General features: G+C 42.0%; 1 protein-coding gene across 1 annotated transcript in view; it reads right to left on the bottom strand.

The window, feature by feature from the left end:
- Window positions 1–3,137: 3,137 nt before the first annotated feature.
- Window positions 3,138–19,546, bottom strand: part of hcn4 (hyperpolarization activated cyclic nucleotide-gated potassium channel 4) — a 94,928-nt gene continuing 78,519 nt past the window's right edge. Inside the window, exons 7-8 of the mRNA XM_088921354.1 lie at window positions 13,744–13,908; window positions 3,138–5,259 (exon numbers count right to left, since the gene is read on the bottom strand). Coding sequence (XP_088777480.1) covers window positions 3,746–5,259; window positions 13,744–13,908 — 1,679 coding nt within the window. The 3' untranslated portion in view covers window positions 3,138–3,745. The remainder of the gene's footprint in view (window positions 5,260–13,743; window positions 13,909–19,546) is intronic.

The following is a 19,546-nucleotide window of genomic DNA, read 5'->3' as shown; positions in this document are numbered from 1 at the left end:
CCCATGCTTACAATAGAATCTCACCCAGATGCAGTCCTGCAAATTGTATAATTTTCCCCAGTAGATACCAAATGACCCTACAGCAAAGTCATAGTGCGTGTTTTCTTAATTAGACCACATCTTCTTTATTCAGGTCATCGTGCTAAAGACACAAACCCCTTCCCCACTTTCCTTAAAAGTGAATCTCCATGTGTTCTGCACCACAGATAGCCCTAACCTTTGCAACATGCAAATGAGAGAGAGAATGCTGTCAGATTGAATTTTTTAACACACACCTTTTCTTTTTACAGTTCAGTTATGAATAAATACTGGCAAACACTGATTTGCCACAACAGTGTCTTATTCATGCAATCTGACAGGGATATAATCACATTACTATACTGCCCAGGATAGTCCTCGAGACCTGAAATGATATTGTTTTTCACAGGAATTAATTTGAAACAGAATACAGCAGGTGTCCTCGTGTGTCCCTTACTAATACTCTAACAACCTGAAAACTGGACACCGTGCACTTTGTACCAACCACAAATACTTGCTGGACTTTCAAATAACACTCACTGTTTTGCTGCGATGCTGTTTTCTTGCCTGATTCAGTGCACAGAACTTATCCATAATTTTACCTTTTTGAACAGAACGCTATTAGAATGTTGGTGGCAATGTTCTTGCTCTGGATTCTATATGATTTCTAATAGGCAATAACAGGGGAGTCATTCTGTTATGCCAATCATGCATGTTGAATGCCAGAATTTACCTCTCACCAACGAGCTCTCTGGTGCCAACCGTGCCCGCACACTATCTCAATGCACTGTATTTTTTTTGGCAGTACATCCAGGTCTATGCTGTGTTTGCCCTGGAGGTGACAAACTGTGAATAACAGCAGTATGAAAGGGTTGTGGACAAGTAGTGAGGAGCTGCAGTACAATTCAATCGCGCCTTGCATGCTGGGGAGATCTGGGGACGATCAATTGGCTCAGCGGGTCTGCTCTTGGTTCTGCAGAGCATGGTGGTAAAGCACTGAGCCTCCCCACCTCCCCCCTTCAAATCTCCCTCTTCGCTGACCAACACAGAGGATGACAGGACAGAAGAAGTGCACCAAACACTGGAGGGCAGCTCTAGAAAGTGTTCACTGGATATCTATGCATATACTGTATCTCTTAAAATGCCAACTGCCAAGGTTTTATACCCTTAATAAAAAAGCTGTGGGTTTAAAAATCACATTTTGTTCTGAGAACAAAATAAAGCCCCCCTTGTTACTACCACAGCCCCCGAAACACTATGGAAATGGTCTCATCAACCAGGGGAAGGGATCAACGTGCTGTATTACACATTTCACGAGCCTTGGATAACAATTTACGAGATTGTGAAACCCATGGATACCAAACAGAAAACAATACGTTCTGTTAAAAATAAATTTCCATACCACATAAGGTACATTGCTGTAGGTGGAGGAATACATTCATCATTTTAAACTCAACCAAAGTATTCAGTGCCAGAAATCACTTTTGCATTGACCTGTTGAAAAAGACTTAGAAACAAGATACTGCAGTACTCAAACATATGGAGTTCGATTGCCATTAAGTTCAATTTTCAGTAATTCATTCTGTGGATCCTGTTTCTTTTCATACTGAAGCTGCTTATTGCATTATAATAACTGTTTTTTTCCCTGTGAAACGTTTAGAGGATTGGTGCCTTTGTGTATTGAGTGGTGATACTACTGTACTTACATCTAAATATACTGTAGCTGAAAAATGACAAGGAGTTTGATAACTTCATTTGTTGTGTGATTTCGTATAAAACGCCCCGATAATTACAGTATATTAAATGTCCCAATGCAACAAAGCCAACATCTCTGTGGTTTAAATCAACACCAACAGATCTTAATGTGTCACAAGACAGATTCAGGAGGAGAAAATGCTCTAAAACCCACACTGGAAGAGCACCTCTAAGTAAAATCAGTGTGACTGCACGGCGTGCTTCACTTGGCTCACACACGAGATCTGGAGGAACATCGGGTGGAGAGTTTCCCTCAGAGGAGACCGCCCCTGCAGTGAACCTGGGGGGATCTGGAAGACACCCAGTCACACTCCTTGTCCTGACCCTTGCTCTCTATCGAGAGTTTAGGCTGTGAGAGGGCCTTTGCAATAAGAAGTAATTGATATGCTGCTTTACACCAGGGGTGTCTGATCCTGGTCCTGGAGGACCAGTGGGTCTGTGGGGTTTCTTTCTTAGTTGGCTCTACATGAGCTAAACTAGCTGCTTACTGGATTAACTGGACCAGATTCATAGCTTCTGCCGGCTTTTTCAGGTGCTGCTACTTTCAAAGAGACCTTGAAAATCCTCAGACACACCAGCCCTCCGGGACCAGGACTGAACGCCTCTGGTTTACAATATGCTGCCATTGAAAGTGAAGCTGGACACTTACACATAGATAGTAGCTGCACACTTTTATCCAGGCTTCCTGCTATTACACGACACTATGAAAATACCATGGATAGCTACTTAGAAGGGTAGAATGTCGTTGTAAACATCTGGGAAATAAAGCAGACTATTGTACAGTATATGGTCCGCCTTACTACCTTCAGGATGCTACCAAGTTATTTCTTTAAGGATCTCACTTGATCAATGCCAGGAACATGCCTTTGGAGGCTGCTCCAGACCATATAAACTCTCTTCTCTGCATGATGAAATATCCCTCGTTTGTTTTCCTACTGTATATGCTTCTGACCCTAATGTCCACTTGTGTCCCTGGGTCTCTGTCATTGCTGATTTTAAAGATGTAAGATGGGCTGATTTTGTCAAACCCTGTTTGGGATTTTATAAAGTTCTCAGTTACTATGCCAGAATGCAGTGTCAAGGTCTTGTGTAGTAAAGCACATTGTTGAAAGCACAGTAAATATACAGGAGAGCACAGTAAAAGTAAAGTAAACGAGCATAAGATTTAAAGTTAAACCATGATGGAAGTGCAAAGGTAATTTACCAAGGTAAATTTTCTATTTCTTTGTCTACAGCCTTGACTTGTCCAAAAATGGGCAAGCTGATATCTTTCCACAAGCTCTAAGACCTGCTACATTTATTTGGAAGACACTGTGAATTTGTAAGGAAACTGTTTCTAAAAACAAGCCTTCAGCTTTATTTTATTTTCTTTTTCCATATCATATCCTAAGGTCTATAATCCCTAGTTCAGCAACTTCCTACATGGCCTCAAGCCGTGTTGGTTGGAGGAGAAGTGCCAGACTCTGTCATCCAGAGGAAATACATGTATTTTTTGGTTTATAAGCCAGAGACAATCGCGTGTGGTTGACTAGGTCTTTTAAAAGCAACATTTCTACTGCCCTTGTCCCAGAGATGGTGTCACATGCAGGTTTTAGAGCATCCTTCCCTGCAAGATATTCTGCTGTCTGGCCATGCTTACAGTCGTATCTGGCTTCTGTTGCTGTTTTTGGCATTTTCGGAGTTAAAAAATGATGGCCCTCCTCTAAACAGATTCTTCTCACACCCTCCCATCAACGGTCACAGGACAGAAACACTGCTGAGTTCGATTTCCAGAAGACAGAGAGTGTCAAAAAACAAAACAAAAATAACTGAAGCAAAACTAGAGCTCTAAGTCACCCGGTCATACTGTAAAATCACAGTTATACTGGAGAATTAAAATAAATAAATAAAACACAGTGAAGCCTAGAGGAAACAATGTCACATAGGAAGATCAGTGTGCAGTCCAAAGGATGCAGGAGGGTGTGATTAAACCTCACAAATTAGACGGTAATTTGGGCCGGACGGGTTCGAGTTCAGAAGCATACGAGCTGGAGCCCTTCCTAGGAGGGAAGGCGGGGGAGGTCCCTGGGGTTTGAGGTATGGACCCTGAGGACATCTGCCTGGGGAGAGTCATGCGGCCAGGGATGGAGCTACAGGGTTTTCCCAGGAGAGTGGGAGAGGCGAAGGGGGAGAAGCAAGTGACAGACTCCCTGGAGGAGTGTGGAGACGCTCGGCTCATAGCCTGAGCTACCTCTTGGGGCAAGGAGGGGTGTGAGGCCGATATCAGTTTGATTTCCTGGGAGAAGCGGCCCACCGGCAATGCTGTGCCTGCTTTGGACTGGCTCTGGCTAAGGGGCTGGGCTGGGCAAGAAGTCTGTGGAGTGAGCAGGGAGCTGTGGGAACCAGTCACACTCGAGGGGTCACTGTACTGGAAAGTTCTCCCCACCACGGGGCTCTGGACAGTGGGGCTTGGTGCCACGGGGGTATAGGAAGGGGAGGCAGTTCCGGAGCCGTGCTGGACCAGAGCTGAAATGGCTGAGCGCTCCTGATGGAGCTGGGCTATGAAGCCGGACTGTAAGCCAGCCAGACTGTGTTGTGCTAAAGATGATGGGGATCCCAAGGCTGGCTGGGCAAGCTGGCTCAAGCTGGATGATGGCGAGCTGGATGGAGGGGTGTGGAAGAGGTTAAGTCCACTGGAAGTCCTGCCCCCCCCTGCGAACTGCTGTAAGGACCCCACCTGAGGAGCTCTGGGGGGAGGAGGCTGCAGCTGGCCGAGAAGGAGATTCGGGGAGCCTGTAGCTGACGGGCCAAAATTACTGGCAGCAGCACCACCTGCTGCCCCCTGCTGGAAGAGGCCTGATGGAGGTGTGCTGCAGGGGAAGAGCTGCTGCTGCTGCTGCTGAGGGGGCTGATGGAGCTGAGCAGTGCTGGAGGAAGGCGACCCAGACGTAGGGAACTGACTGAAGGGAAACGTGGAAGAACTGCTGGGTCCCGGCGGCGCGCTGCTGCTGCTGGCGGACGGGGGCTGGCTGCAGCTGGCCGAGGCCGGCGGCTGGGCCTGGGCCTGGAAGGAGGCCAGCGAGGGCGTGTCGGCTCCCGACAGGCGGAGCTGGGAGGGCGTGCTGGAGGGAGAGTCGCTGGCCGAGGCAGCAGTGGTGGGCACCAGGGGGTGGAACCTCTTCAGCTGGCTGGACGGCTCCCTCAGGGACCCCAGCACCGAGACCGGGGGCCGGAAGAGTGTGGCGGGGAGCCGGGGGTGATGGGTCAGGGCGATCGCCACAGACGTGGTGGCGGCAGCCGCCTGCAGGGGGGCCTGGATGAGCGGGGTCCAGATGACCGGTGTGGGCGTGGACACGGGGGGCGGGGCGTTCTGGAGGAGGTGCGCGCAATGAGCCATCTCCCTGTCGTGCTGCACAATCTGCTGGATGATCTCGTTCTCCTGGTAGTTGAAGACACCCGAGTTGAGGTCGTGTTGGACCTTGTGCAACAAGATGGAATTCTTCTTCCCTAGGAGATCAAACAGGCATATTTAGGTTACAGCATTATCAGTGATTACAGGTTTGCACACAGCTCAGCAAGTGCAACAACATTAATTTCAAAATGTTTTGTGAATACTTTTGTTCATAAAGACCTCCCATAGCCTGGTTGAGGACAATATACATTTTTAAGTGTTCCTGTATTAAATAATGGCTGTGCCGAAGAAATGCATGTTAAAAAGAAAATAATCCAAATACATGCAATGCAACCCTGAATTGGATGAAACAATTAAAAAATGGATGGATATATAATGCATTCAAACATGCGTTCATCATAAAATAAATATTGATTTTATTTATAATGTATTTTACCTGTCATATAATTACATTGGAAATACAGACACATTACGTTGCTAAAAAATTAAACTGGATTTTTTTTGTGAGTTTATTTATATAACCACAGCTTACTGATAAAAATATAATCCACTGTGTAACTTCAGAAAGACAAATAACACTACTGAAAAACTATGCTTGCTGGACAGGCTCCGGGTTGCTGAGACCCTGTTATACAGGAGGAATAAGCAGCTTTCTGATAATGGAAGGATGAACAAAGAGTTTGATAATCATCTGATAATAAAAGCATTAAGAGGTGCAATATGTCTGCATGTAGAGTGTGCATCTAACTTTTCCCAGGTTTTGTTCCACCACTACACAATCCTGCAGGTTTATGTCAAAACAGGTTTTTGACTTGTCAATGGGAAACCTATCAGGAGCTTCAGTGCTCACCCTCAGTATATTTTGACAGTCCTGCTTCACAACGGTCCAGTTGGCTTTAAAGTAATGTAATCTCCTGCACAGCCTCTCTCCAAAGCCCGCCAGTCACTGCTTTAACTTTCAAGGGACCACCTGCTGAACTGGAACTGCACTGGAACTACTGGGGAAGGAGTGGTCAAGGACAGGCCACCCTCTGTGTCCCCCAGGTAATAATCCTCATCCCAGTTTATCATGCAAAACTAAACACTGCATCTTGTCTTCCTTTCTTGTGACAGCGAGAGCCATACTGGAAACGCAGTGACAAATCAAAGATCTCCATATGACTGTTTCAGCTTACATGCAAAGGGCTTAGTTAGAAAGAGCAGATTTCAGAGAATCAGTTTTCACAGTGAACCCTTAATATAATCGCTTAGTTTCATGAAATATTGAAACCCCAGCTCGCCTCTGGCCTGTGGTTGGCTGTCTTTACTAAAACACATTCTTGTAGCCTCCAGATTGTGCTTTGAATATTAAAACCACAAACCATAGTATTTTAAATCAGGGTGCGGCCGAGCTCCAGTCATTTCTTTGATTTCCACTTTAGAAACCTCTAAACAACAAAGGCCTTTAAGCCAAATCAGCTATAGTATCCTTGAAAATAAAATGGTATTTCTCAAGTGGGAGACAACTCAAGTGCATGTAACCTATTCATTGAAAATCTTGGCATAAATCTGAATTTGAAAGAAGGTGGTTTAGTGCTATACTGCATAGAATAACACAATACGATGTAGAATAGTACAATAGCATGTACAATAATATTGTCATATAGAAAATATTCTGAAAAAGCAGTGCACTAGTATATAGACCAGCTTTGCAATATACATGATTCATTTTTTACTTTTTGTTGGTGTGAAGGTGAGTCTTTCTCAAGTTTTTCAAAATGTAATTGTAACAGCATGTTAAAGTTCTACATAGTCAAATACTTCAAACCGCCAGAAAACAGGATGACCACTTTTAATTCCAGAACAAAATGAAACACCACGAGAAATTCGGCACATAATTTCATATGGATTTCATTTGATATGAACTGTGGAGAAAACAATCTTTCGTGAGCTGTGCAGTCTGACTTCCTCCCTGTTTTTGTGACCAGAAGCGTCTGATTCACTGCCTGTCAGGATCCGTTACTGTAGGCTTACGTGGAAGGGGGCAGTTGTCACTAGAGGGTTAATCTGCATGGTTGTTCGGGAGGGAGCAGTGAAGCATTTTATCCTTTCTGCTCTCTGAATGTCTCTGACAAGAAGCTCTGCACATTAGTCCCAGTCCCAGTGAACAGACCACTTTACTGCCAATTATACCAGTGGGGAAAAACAGACCTCAGCTGTAGGAGGAGAGCATGTCTGTGGACTCCAAAAAATAAACAGCCCATCACTGAAGATACATCTTTGTCCTCTTTGATCCTCTGCTCTTAAGTTGAAGTGAACTCAGGATGCCTCAGGTCATCTGTGTGTAACCTGTGTCAGCCAGGGTATAGAGAGCAGTGGACTAACCAGTAGCAGTTTCATAACAATAATACCGTCCAGCAGAATATTATTTGATTTTGTTGTATCACATAGTCATTTCCATTAACACACTTCTGCCAGGGAGTTCTAAACAAACAAATACTCTTAATGATAGGCATCTGCTTGAAGTGCAGGACACAGCCTATAGATCTGGTGTTGTTAAATTGGCATCAGGGATACTTCATCATCTCCACTCGGAGACGCAGTGCAGAGCTGAGAAAGGGCAGCTGGAGCCGCGCATTCGTCAGGTGTGTCCTAGCTGACTTTCAGAGGTGCCTGGTCTGGTAACAGTACACAGACAGAAAGTGATAGTTCTGGGGACACTTTGTTAGAAATGAACTAAACAGATTGAATAATTAAATACTGGGGAGAGGGAGGTGTAAAATCCCTACATAAAGTAACAAAAAAATCTCTGATGGCTTATTTTTTTTTGCAATGTACAGAAAATAATCTCAATTTTTATTTTGTATATATGAGAATGGTGGTATTTTTTAGAATACATCCGTGTTAAAAATAACATTAATATATATTTTTGTACCTGGCATCGATCCCCTGTTTCCATAACGTGGTGCATAAAAACGCACCCAAGAACTTTCATATTTTAAAGTATTTTCCATTTTCAGTAGTAGCATTTTACTAATGCTCTTTCTATAAAGCACAATTTTAAAATGTAAAACAACAAAAAAAACAAAGTCTGCTTTTCGACTATAAATGGTTCAGACTTACCGCATGAGTACTTCATACACAAAAAATAAATGTAACAGTTTATCATTGGGCACTGGAAACACGTTATATTGACCATCCCACCTAGAAAAGCTCTGTGCCTGACAGGTTAAACGCAGAGATAAATATTTCTGTGTAACATGACACATCACAAATGAAATGCACCCTGGCAAAAAAAAAATATCACAATGAGAAAAAGCAGCTTTTAGAATATCAACACTTCCGATTGAGAATACAATTACTAGTTTATCAGGTGAGGTGCAGCAGTCCCCAGTTAATTCAAATCAGATTGCGCTGGGTCCATTAAGGCAGTAATTAATTAGCAGAGCAGTGCTATTTGAATGAATTCATTATGCAAGAGGGCTTGAAAAGGTGAAGCCAATGTAGAGGAGAGGAGCTCATGCTTTGCTGAGCACAGGAGGGCTTGTGGCAAAGACACAATGAAAGGCAGGAGCTCTGTTGACAGCAGGGGCTTCCTGGAAGTGCCAGCGTCATTTTCGCTTGATGCGGAAGAGCTGACTTTCCCAGGGCTTCCTGTAATCCCTGGTGACACAAGCTCTCACAGGAGAAGGTCTGTCTCTAGAAGAACGTGAGGCAAACTTCCTTGCCACCTCCTCTAGAAGCAGATTCAGCACAGAAGTGAATAGACATCTTCAGATCTTGGTTTCCTTTCTCCAGCAAAAAAACAGCAGTTCAGAGCTGCACTTGCAGACCATACACTCTGTCAAGCAATTAGGCTGGATCTCATTTATTGTATTCGTTTTCATTTTGTGCAAATGCCAAAAAATTGTAACCCATTATACTTGTTAGAGTTCTGTTTCAAATTAACTGTTTTTTTTTTTATTTTAACCCTTGAAAAACATATTGGAATAAGGAGTACATCCAATAAAATAATAATCATCAAATAAATAAATTAGATGATTGTTATTTTTGACATTGAGCTTCACAAAAAATTATTATTTGCTATAACTCAGTGACCTTCTTCCTACAGAAAAAAAATAAATTGTGACCTTCTACTGAAAGTTTAGTCATTGTGTTTTAAAAGAGCAGTTAATCCAAATCTGTATTTTGTTGTATAAAAAGTAGCCTTTAAGTTTTCTAGATATTTTGAGAGAAATTATGACAAAAATATCTACAATGAGTCTATTAGGTTGGTTGGTAAATGTGATGACCAATTACTGCAGCAATTGATATTTGCTGCTCGTGTACAGTATATTGTCAGTTACCATGATTGTGATCAATGTGAATCAGAGATTGCCTGGCTTCGTCTCGTCCAAACTACTCACTTTTCATAACAGTCAGGCTGGTGTCAAAGAGAAAGCATTCCTGGAGGAGTGAGCTGTTAATGCTCACAAGATACTGTGTGTATATAGTGAAAAAATCCAAAGGGTTAAGAATTATGTGCTTTGAGAAAAAAACAACAGGCCCTGTTCTCATAATTATCATTAGCCTTGGTGAGTAGCTGGCTGATAGCTGAAATGGCTCATGACTCTCTTTTATCAGGTAGCAGACATTCCGTTTTGAAACTACCTAAGAAAATATTTTGTAGATGTTTTTCTGCTGGAATATCTGCTATTGTTTTGGCTTTCTCTTATATGACTCTCACTGTATAATAAAGGAAACACTGCTATATTCAATTTGAGCAACATTCAGAACTGTATTCTGTACTGTGCTCCTGTATGCATACAATAAAGATCTGCTTTCCTGCTCACCTCAAGAACCTGATCATTAAGTGATTTCTACAATGGTAACTCGTGACAGTGTCTACATGTCTAGACTTTGGCACAAAAGTCTACAAAGTCTACAAAGCAGCAAAGTGATGTTCCTTCCTGGCTCTTGAGAGTCACAGACCTGTGGGGCTGTGATTCCAAACAATATTTAAATGTATAAAAGTTGACTTTACATATAACAGGTCATGATGTGAAGCAGTGTAGATGTTAAACTAACTTTTATGACTAATGCTTGCTTATCACTATCCTGTACACTGATTGATCACAGTGTCAAGCCTATATCTGTGAGATATCTGCATTTTCACCTTCACTAAATGTGCTGGGAATCCCTACATTGAATGTTTTCTATGTTAAAAAGTTCTAGTGCCTTTTGAATTTGTTTCCACCTATAACCTCATATTCTGTTCACTGCACTTAATTTAAAGTGGAATTTACTAGAGACTTTTTAAACACTGTATCACTGCACGCAGACAGCAACTTGGTTATCAGTGTGTGGTCAAGATTTTAAAGAGACATTATTCCATTCAGGAAGAGCCCTTATTATTTTTATAAAGGAAACAGTTGGCCTATTTAAGTCACTTCGAGCTCATCTGAAACAGACCTCAGAAGATTCTGTGAAGATACTGTGGGCCAGGGCTTCAGAGGCTTGTGGTACAGAGCAGAGGGGAGTGTAGCTGTATTTAGACAGCAAGAAGCTATGGGTTCATAAGACATTGCAGTGCTAAGCTCAAAAGTCTTGTCATTGGACATTGGAAATACATGTGGGGATAAATATTTTTGCAGCACTTTCTTCAGTACAAACCATAGCATTCAAGGGTGTTCTATAGCCTGGGATCTCCGGTTTGGACACAGTCTCTCTTTGGCTGAGGTTAGGCTGCAGAAATGGACACAAACCGTGGTGGAGCTCTGATTTGGCAAATATCTCTGGCCTGCCTTGCATGGTTCAGTTGTATCCTAAAGGAACATTAACCTGGAAATCCTCCATATAAATTTACATTTCTCCCATGGCTATTTTCTACATTTTGAACTCATTTAATTTGTTTTCAATAACTCCCCTATGGTTTTAAAAGAAACCATAAGATAGCTTAGTGCTAACAGGCTAAATGAGTGAAAAGTACAGGATGATTTACCATGCTTTATATGTTCTGAAGGCATCAGAGGGAGCTGTTTCTGTCAAATTCACTACGCTTTGCTGAATTTGCTTTTTTAATCACCATATTGGGAGAAACCAACAGCCTAACAAAATGTGTCTCAGTGGATGTCTGTGACTGTTCTGGTAGATCAATGGAGTGTGTAGTATAAACTCCAGTATAAACTATAATGTTCTGTTAAATACAAATTCCAGTGTGTGTTAAGTGCTGAAGCAAATTGTGCAGCACTAAAGTTCAGGGACTACAAATGATACTTTATTAATGTAGATAATGTAGATATTAACCAATCTTTTGCAAGAATTCAAAACACTTCAAAAGCAAGTTTGCTTTCCTGTGTCCCTAGGTCCTTGCATCAGTTGTTGGTCTTGAAGTGCTCTGGAATAGTGAGATCAATGCCATTCAGAACTTCAAAAATGTGAATAAAGACTCAGTTACAGATCAGTTTCCTTGATCTGTCTTAATGTGGCCTCTCCTTCAGGTCAGCAATTTGGTCCCTTTTAATTGTACTGCCTCTAGAGCAGCTATTTCTGTCTTGGAGCATGGGGACCTGAGATGGAGCCAGTGTTACAAAAGAATAACTAGAATGTACAATAGTACATAGTACAATAGTACAATATCCACATTCAATTATCCATTCACACCCTGAACTATTTATTGCTTCGCCACACTGACTGGATGAAGAAAGTTAAAGTTAAATCTCAAGGCAACATAAACTAATAGGCCTTTTTCTTGCACAAGGCTGGAAAAGAACCTTTTTGGTCTTGAACAAAGCAGTCTATGAGGGAACCTGATACTTTCATTCAAAATTCTTGTAGTCATTGAAAAAATCAACTCAGCAGATGTCCTCTGCATTTAAAACTGAGCACAGAAGGCATTTCTGTACACAAAAGGTTGTGGGATTCTGGAAGAACCTCCCCAAAGCATATTGTTGAAGTCAATACTCTGGTTTCTTTTAGGAAAAGGCAGGATAAAATTCTTTGAGCTAATCACCTCTACTAAATAGGTTACAGTGGCCGAATGGCCTCTCATTTGTAACAATTCTTATGTTGTAACCTTGCCTTTTCTATCTCAGTATCAGAATGATAAACATACTGTATTAGCATGTTAGAAGGGTAGTCTCATCAGCTCACTGGTTTCTGTGGTGCTGTTTTTGGTCAAGAAATGAAAAAGCATCAGCAATGCTCGAACTAGTCAGATAAATAAAAAGGTATGAATTAAAGTTTGATTTGTTCATTGACTATGCATCTTAAACTATGGTATTTTATCCTAATGTCACATGAAATATTTTATCCTAATGTCACACAAAAATCTATTTACCTGAGATGCTAAGTGGCCAGATATATTATGAAAATCTTGCCTCTCTCCTATTTTTGGAGATGGATTCTGAATGACATTTGAAGTGTTTAGTCACATTCTGTACAAGGGGACCGCAGAACAAGCAAAGCACTTTTTGTAGATACAGTATGCCCCTCCAGCACAATTTGAATCTAAGCTCTGAATCGGTCCATGTAGGGTTTTCAAACAGCGAGCCATGGAACTAATATGCTTCAAAACAGATGGAAAATGCTGCCCAGGAGGCTACATTCATTGGAAGTCTTTGACATTTTGTATCCACAAAAGAGTAACTTGCTCTCACTTATGAAAGCAGTGCGACTGGCAGGATCAGGAAAAAAATCTCCATTTATAGCAGTTTTACAAGCTGTGGGCTCTTTAGTAAGAAAGACATTGAATCCTGGATATTTCAAGCTTTTTGTCTTATTTTGAGCACTGTAAATTTAAACAAAAATGTGAACTAACCTCTTTGGGATGGCTCTTACATCATGTCAAACTAGACTTAAAAGGTCCTTTCGATATACAGTATATACAATACAGTATGACGGAAAAGAAGCCCGCCACAGTAACAGTAACAGGTGTATCCGCTGCACTGCATTTAACTTCATCTTGTACTGTACAGATACAGCCATTCAAACTTCGCGGTACAAACCCATACCGCACGCAACTACCCACAAGCCAACACGGCGTACCGCGGTACGTGATTGGCTGGCGAAAATGACCGACAGGTGCATTGGTCGGTAGTGAAAAAATTTAATCTCTTTACTGTGCACATTTTAATCCGCTTAGTATTGAATATTTATATGGAATTTTACAACTAAAGGGAAATTTTAGTAGCTGAGCATAAAAAGACGAGGAGAATAACGCATCTGAAGGTCATAAACGATATTAATTTAGGAACATAAACGTATTATGTGAATAATTTTTGTGAATTGGACTAACCTCGGGGGATACATACTTATCCTTTTAGAGAAGCGTCTGGAGAAATCCGTAGCCGTCTGACATCAGTAATTGATCCTTTAAAAGAACTAATAGTTTGAAAAGCGAGCCACAGGGGTGTCCTCTTCAATAAGTCAGGGACTTAAAACGGGTCTGGGACCCGGCAAGTCTGGGACTCGTGAAACGAACATACAGTATATGTGGACTAGAGCAGTGACCACTGCTCACATTGCAGAGTCCACATCTAAAGACCTGAACACCTGGTCTTCAATCAGGCACTGCTACTACAGTCACACGCAGGAGGGCCCATCAGCCCACCAATCCTTACCGATGCGGTCAAGTCTGTCCAGGGCCACAGTCTCAAAGGCTCTCCTCATCATGGGGTACTCTTCCAGGACCTCGTTGAAGTTGTCCACTGACAGCGAGTAGAGCCGGCAGTAGGTGTCCGCTCGGACGCTGGCCGTCCTCCTGCCTCGGGTCAGCAAGCAGATTTCTGCACAGAGCAACAAAGAGTTCACCTGGGGCCTCTCTCCAAACACTCAGCTGTCTGCGCTGTAAACCAGATTATTTTTAATATTCATTTCCAAAACCAAACAGAGAAATCAATGATTTTGTCACACAAATTATAACTGCCTCACTGGTTACTGAATATTAATATTCAATAGCACAACATGACAAGAAATCGCAGATCTCTCAACTCCCAGCATGGGGCACTGATTTGGAGACTGATGTTACACACAATCAGCAAGTCAAGATCTTGCAGCGCCTGGTAGCTGGCAGACTCATTTACATGCAAAGATAACATCTTAAAGTTGCATCTTTCTGCCATTGGAGACTCTGCGACTAGACTTTGTTAACTGTAGCATCACTCACAGCAAGATCACCTAAAGGCAGTTTTGATAAAGCCCTGTGTCTAACGGTGTAAGCAAAATGAAGGCAATTTGTGAAATAAACAGTAAAGGATATCACTCATATAAGACTAATGTCTAGTAAAAGTTGCTCCTAGGCAGCCAGACCGCATGTGCAAAGCCAGATCAGAGCTATAATGCTTCATTAAACAAGCAGCAGAGCGGCACACTGGCACAGGAATGGCTACTGTGCTCCACTTCGGTCATGGCTGCAACACACTGTGGAAATTGCTGTTTTGGCTGAGGTACTGCTGTGCACCTCAGATATGGAGAATACAAAGGGAAATGGACAGCTACGGTTTTTGAGCAGCTGGGGTCTTCAGATTCCACATTTTTTAATTATCGGTGACTGCAGTGTTTTCTTTTTATGAAACCCCAGTTTTGGAAACACCAAGTGTTAATCCGCTGTCCTGATTGCTAAGTGTAAAACAGGGCAAGCATCTTTTCAAACGTGAGTGGCGCCATGATGCCTACTGCATGACAAAGCCTCTAATACAGACAGCAGTCACTGGACTGCAGGAGTCAGCCTCTCAACCCACCAGTGCCACTCAGCAAACCAAACCTGCACTGCTGTACTTGTCGAGACTAGTTTTCCAAACCTCGTGGATACCACCTCATTGCAGGAAATTTGTGTTGAATATAATCTGGATGCACAGTTTTTTTAGCTTTGTGAACAGTACAGCAATGTGTATAGCTGTCGTTTTTGTCATGCCAGGTGTAAGAGGATATCGACAATGTCTGACCAATCAAAGCCCTTGTTGACCCAATAGAACAATCACTGACTACAGATGGCTAATTATAATACTCATCGAACTCAGCTGGCCAATCATTGCACACTCTGAGTTTAGCTGGCCACTCAGAACGCGTTCTGCCCATGGACCCCATCCATTGTTAACTCGACCAAATGTCTTATTAATAAATATGTTTGGCTCTCGAACTTCTACCATAATGTCAATAGACATACCATACAGATGTGATTATTTTATCTCTGTATTGCGGTACATAATTCTGGTTGTGGGATGCCATGTTTGGTTTTTGTTCTAGTTGAGCTTGAGAAAAAAAACTGCAGACAAAAAACTGGATCCTCTGTGAAGCAAACACTGTTTCCACATGTGATATTTCCTTGGATGTTTCCATGTTTTCAACAGAGCTCTGAGCGTCAGTCATACAATTCTTGTTGGGAAGAGTGCACACTCCTTGCACCAGATCACAATTTACACTGAAAAAATGTATGAGCTGCCAAAGTCAGTTTTGTGAGTCATACCAAGATGACTCACAACATAATATATGACATCAGAAATAAGCTTATTATATAACAATGTAGATGATATATAAGCTGTGCCAGCTTTATCTACTTTGTACAAAACTACACAGCCTTTTGCAGCTGGATAAAGCATTTTTGCAGAATGGAACAGGAGTGTTCAAAAGTGAAATTTGAGATCTAAAGAAGTGTTTTTTTTTCTTTTCACAATGAATGGGTCATACAAATTTGTTCTCATGAATCCTTTCACCAGAACAGACAAACTAGCAAAGAATTTCTTAAAAGCATCGCAGAACAAAAATGTTTTATTGATATCTTGTCAGTACAGCTGCTGTAACTTTAAAACCATAAATGCTTATTTGCATTATATATATATAAGTATACATAATTAGCATTATATTTGTTAATATTAGCCTACTTATAATAATATGATATGATAGCAATATAAAAGAAGTCACATCATACTGTTTGTTTCAAGTCCAAATTGGAGTGACAACACCAGGACGTGTGTGATTTGTGGTGTGGGTGTCCTCTGGCTCAGAGCTGACAATGAGCTGCCTGTCCAGGGCTGATTAACACCCTGACTTCCTCAGTCGAGGCACCGAGCTCTTGTCACTTCACATCGCCGTCCCGAGGGCAGCCTGCAGCATTAATGTGAACCGGGCCTCACCTTTTCATGTCAGTGCTGGAGAACTCCTTTTTCAAAGCCGCTGCATGAGCAGATTGCAAGAATACAAACTGTTGGTGCTCTCCTTTGGCCAGACCCTGCACCAGTGCCACGGCTGGAGTGGCGTGTGAGGCCGACTTGTGACAGTTCAAAAAAGCACCATGTGGTCATTTTTAATATGATTAATTATGCAGCGTTAACCAATTAAACTGCTTGAGAGTGATGTTATCTAAGGCTTCTGTGGGCACGCAGGTTTACTGGGTTTGATCACACTACAAAGGTGCTGTGGCTCAGTGAAGAACAGTGAAAGACAGGAAATAAGCTGTGAAGATGCTGCTGGTATCAATGTTCTAATACGAAGACCCTAGAGCATTCAAAGATCATTCCTCCACTGTCCATAAACTCCTGCAGCGCCAGCTGACCCAATCACTTTCTAGGAGGAAAACAAGCTGGAAAGGCTGCCTTGTGTTCTTAGGTTCAAGATGTAGGGAAGCTCTTGCGATGCAGTCCTAGGCAAAGGCATGAGAAGTTAACCACAAGCGCATTTATTTCGCCTGGATAATTTAATTTCTACAAGGTAATTCATTCGACATCCTCATACAGTAAAGCTTTCTCCTGAATATACAGTAACTGAGCAGTTACTGTGTATTCCACATCGTGGACAGAACTGCACTGGAAGAGCTCCTTGGAGAGCTGTGCCTCTGCTGTGAGTGGTGATGTGGCACCAGTTCCCCAGTACAGTGAACAGAGTTGCTGCAGTGTAGGAGGTGTTGTCCTCGGAATTAGATATTTAACCGAGACTCAAACGTATTAACATTGAAGATCCTACAGCATTATTTTTAAGAGTATGGGTGTTAACCCCAGATTCCTGGCTCAATTCCCAACTGGGCTCGTACAACCTGGGCCCCCTAAAGTTCTATGCACATTCCCAATCTCAAGAAAGAAAACGACTGCCAGATGCAAAACAGTGCTTAATGGGAACAATAAAAAATGTGATATACTGTAGAATAAACAGAAATGTTAATTTTCTTTTTATGTTTTCCAGGCCACTGTGTAAGTCAGTGCATCGCTGTAATTAAACTGACAGTAAATGCTCAGTTTATGTATAACTCACAAAGCTAATTACTCATTATCCTCATTATTATTGAAAGAAGAAATTATTGGTGTCAGTCCTGGAGATCATGGCTCTTGATGTTAGCTGGTCAGTGTAATTTTAAAGCCTTGTAGCACTGTGTGTAAAGACAGATTAATCCCTGATGCACTCCAGAATGTGAATTTCAGAAAATAAAGAATCATTAAAACTATTATAATGAAGGGTTTATTATAAAGATTATTATAATGCAGGGTCTAATGCATAATTAACAGTACTTTGTTTCCACTTGACTGCAAGAGCTTCAGTTCCCATTTCTAAAGTGTGGGCAGGGTTTCTGTGTTGGAGTGAATTTTTCCAGTTCATTTTCTAAATTTCTGTTTTCCATCAAATATTTCCAAAAACAGGGGCTGTCTGATCCTTGTCCTGAAGTGCCGGAGTGTCTGCATGTTCTTTAGGTCTCTGTTAAACCAGGGAAGAGTGCTTTAGATTGTTAGGAGCTGTTTTGGAAGGAAAACCTGCAGACACCCTGACCCTCTGGGACCCGGATAGGACACGCCTGTGCTAAGCTGTTCTTTCACCCAGGATTCGAGTGCTTTTGGCTTTTACCATGTGCAAATATGACGTGTTGACAGAGTCATATTGGTTCACTATGCATCTAATAATAGTAAGTGGGGAGGAGAACAGAGTAATTATGTAAATTAATAGATGAGGACTGTTAGGAAGCCATGACTAGTAAAGGCCAGGGGAAAAATGTGTCCAGGATACCACAGTCACACCCCTACTCTTTTCAAGAATCATACTGGGATTTTTAATGTCCACAGAGAGCCAGGACCTCAGTTTTGCATCTCATCTGAAGGACTGCATCTTTTTGCAGTCTAGTGTCCACATCATTATACTGGGGCATAAGGACCCACGCAGGGTGAGCGCCCCCTGCTGGCCACACTAACACCTCTTCCAGCAGCAACCTTAGCTTTCCCAGGAGGTCTCCCCTCCAGGTACTGACCAGGACTGACCAGGCTCACACCTGCTAAACTCAAGTGGGCTGCCAGCTGGAAGTTGGAGGGTGATAAAGGTGATATATATTTATTTGAACAAGACCAGATTTTCCTTGTTTCTTTCTTTAATGCATCCACACAGTTTCTGGAAGAGGTAACAGGAGCCTGTAGTGAACAAGAGAGTGCCAGCAGCTGCTGATCCTGTGAGCAACACGCACTGGGAACCAGCCAGAGAGCCTGTTTATAGAGGCCTGGAAAGGATGATGAGCGATGGAAAACTAAAGGCTCCCCCTCTCACTTGTCTTTATAGCTTGAGACAGTTTCACACAGACAGTACCTGCCTAAACGAAGTTTCTTTAACTTGTGAATATGGATGCAATCTGTTTTTGTAGCTTCTCGCAATAATGACCAGTGGAGTCTGCAATTTTCCTTGTCCTTGTCTCCTTCATGTTTTTCAATTAATTCTGATGTACAGTATCTAGACCTCCCTAGAGTAGCAGAAACGATGGTTTCAGGCATTATCTGTGAGGACTTTAATACGGGCCCCTTTCTCTCCCTGCTTGTTTACTTCCATAGGTACTGTATGTATATAATATTTATTAATGAGACAAAGGAAAATAGAAATTTGAAAGACGTTAGATGAACATTTTGAGCCATAACAGAGCACAGGTGCCCCATAGTCTTTTTCTTGTTGCGTTGTTTCACTCAGGTACTCAATTTGTTTGAACATAATAAAGGCTGAACATAGCTGGGAAAATTGTATCTGACATTCACAGAAATTAATTTCATGAATGACTAGCTCGTGTTTGGTAGAGAATTCCCCACAGGTATTGTGTTTTTTCTCTAATTGAAGTGCAGTAGTGCCAGGAACTGCTCCTCATACAAACCGAAAGTTAAAGCTTTCTGTATAGAAAGTGCTGGAAACTATTTACAGTAGAAATATAGTAATTAAAAATCTATATGGACATAGCATTTGCAGTTTTGCATGTAAAATATACACATTTCAAACATTGCCTGTTCTTCTCAGAGTACCATTCTGTCTCTTGTGTGAAATGCACTGGTATCCTGACAAAGAACTACAACTGACTGGTGAACTGACCTTCAAGGTCAAAGTTTACCAGCTTGGTGCTTAAACGTTCTGAGATATTCTGCAGGTTACTTCTGCTTTCAAGTTAAAGAAAATGGAATACAATTCTCAGACAATATG

Source organism: Atractosteus spatula, chromosome 7 (genome assembly GCF_055471065.1).
Source record: "Atractosteus spatula isolate fAtrSpa1 chromosome 7, fAtrSpa1.hap1, whole genome shotgun sequence".
Taxonomy (NCBI): domain Eukaryota; kingdom Metazoa; phylum Chordata; class Actinopteri; order Semionotiformes; family Lepisosteidae; genus Atractosteus; species Atractosteus spatula.
Note: the sequence above shows the minus strand (reverse complement) of the source record. Positions and strands in the feature narration are given on the sequence as shown.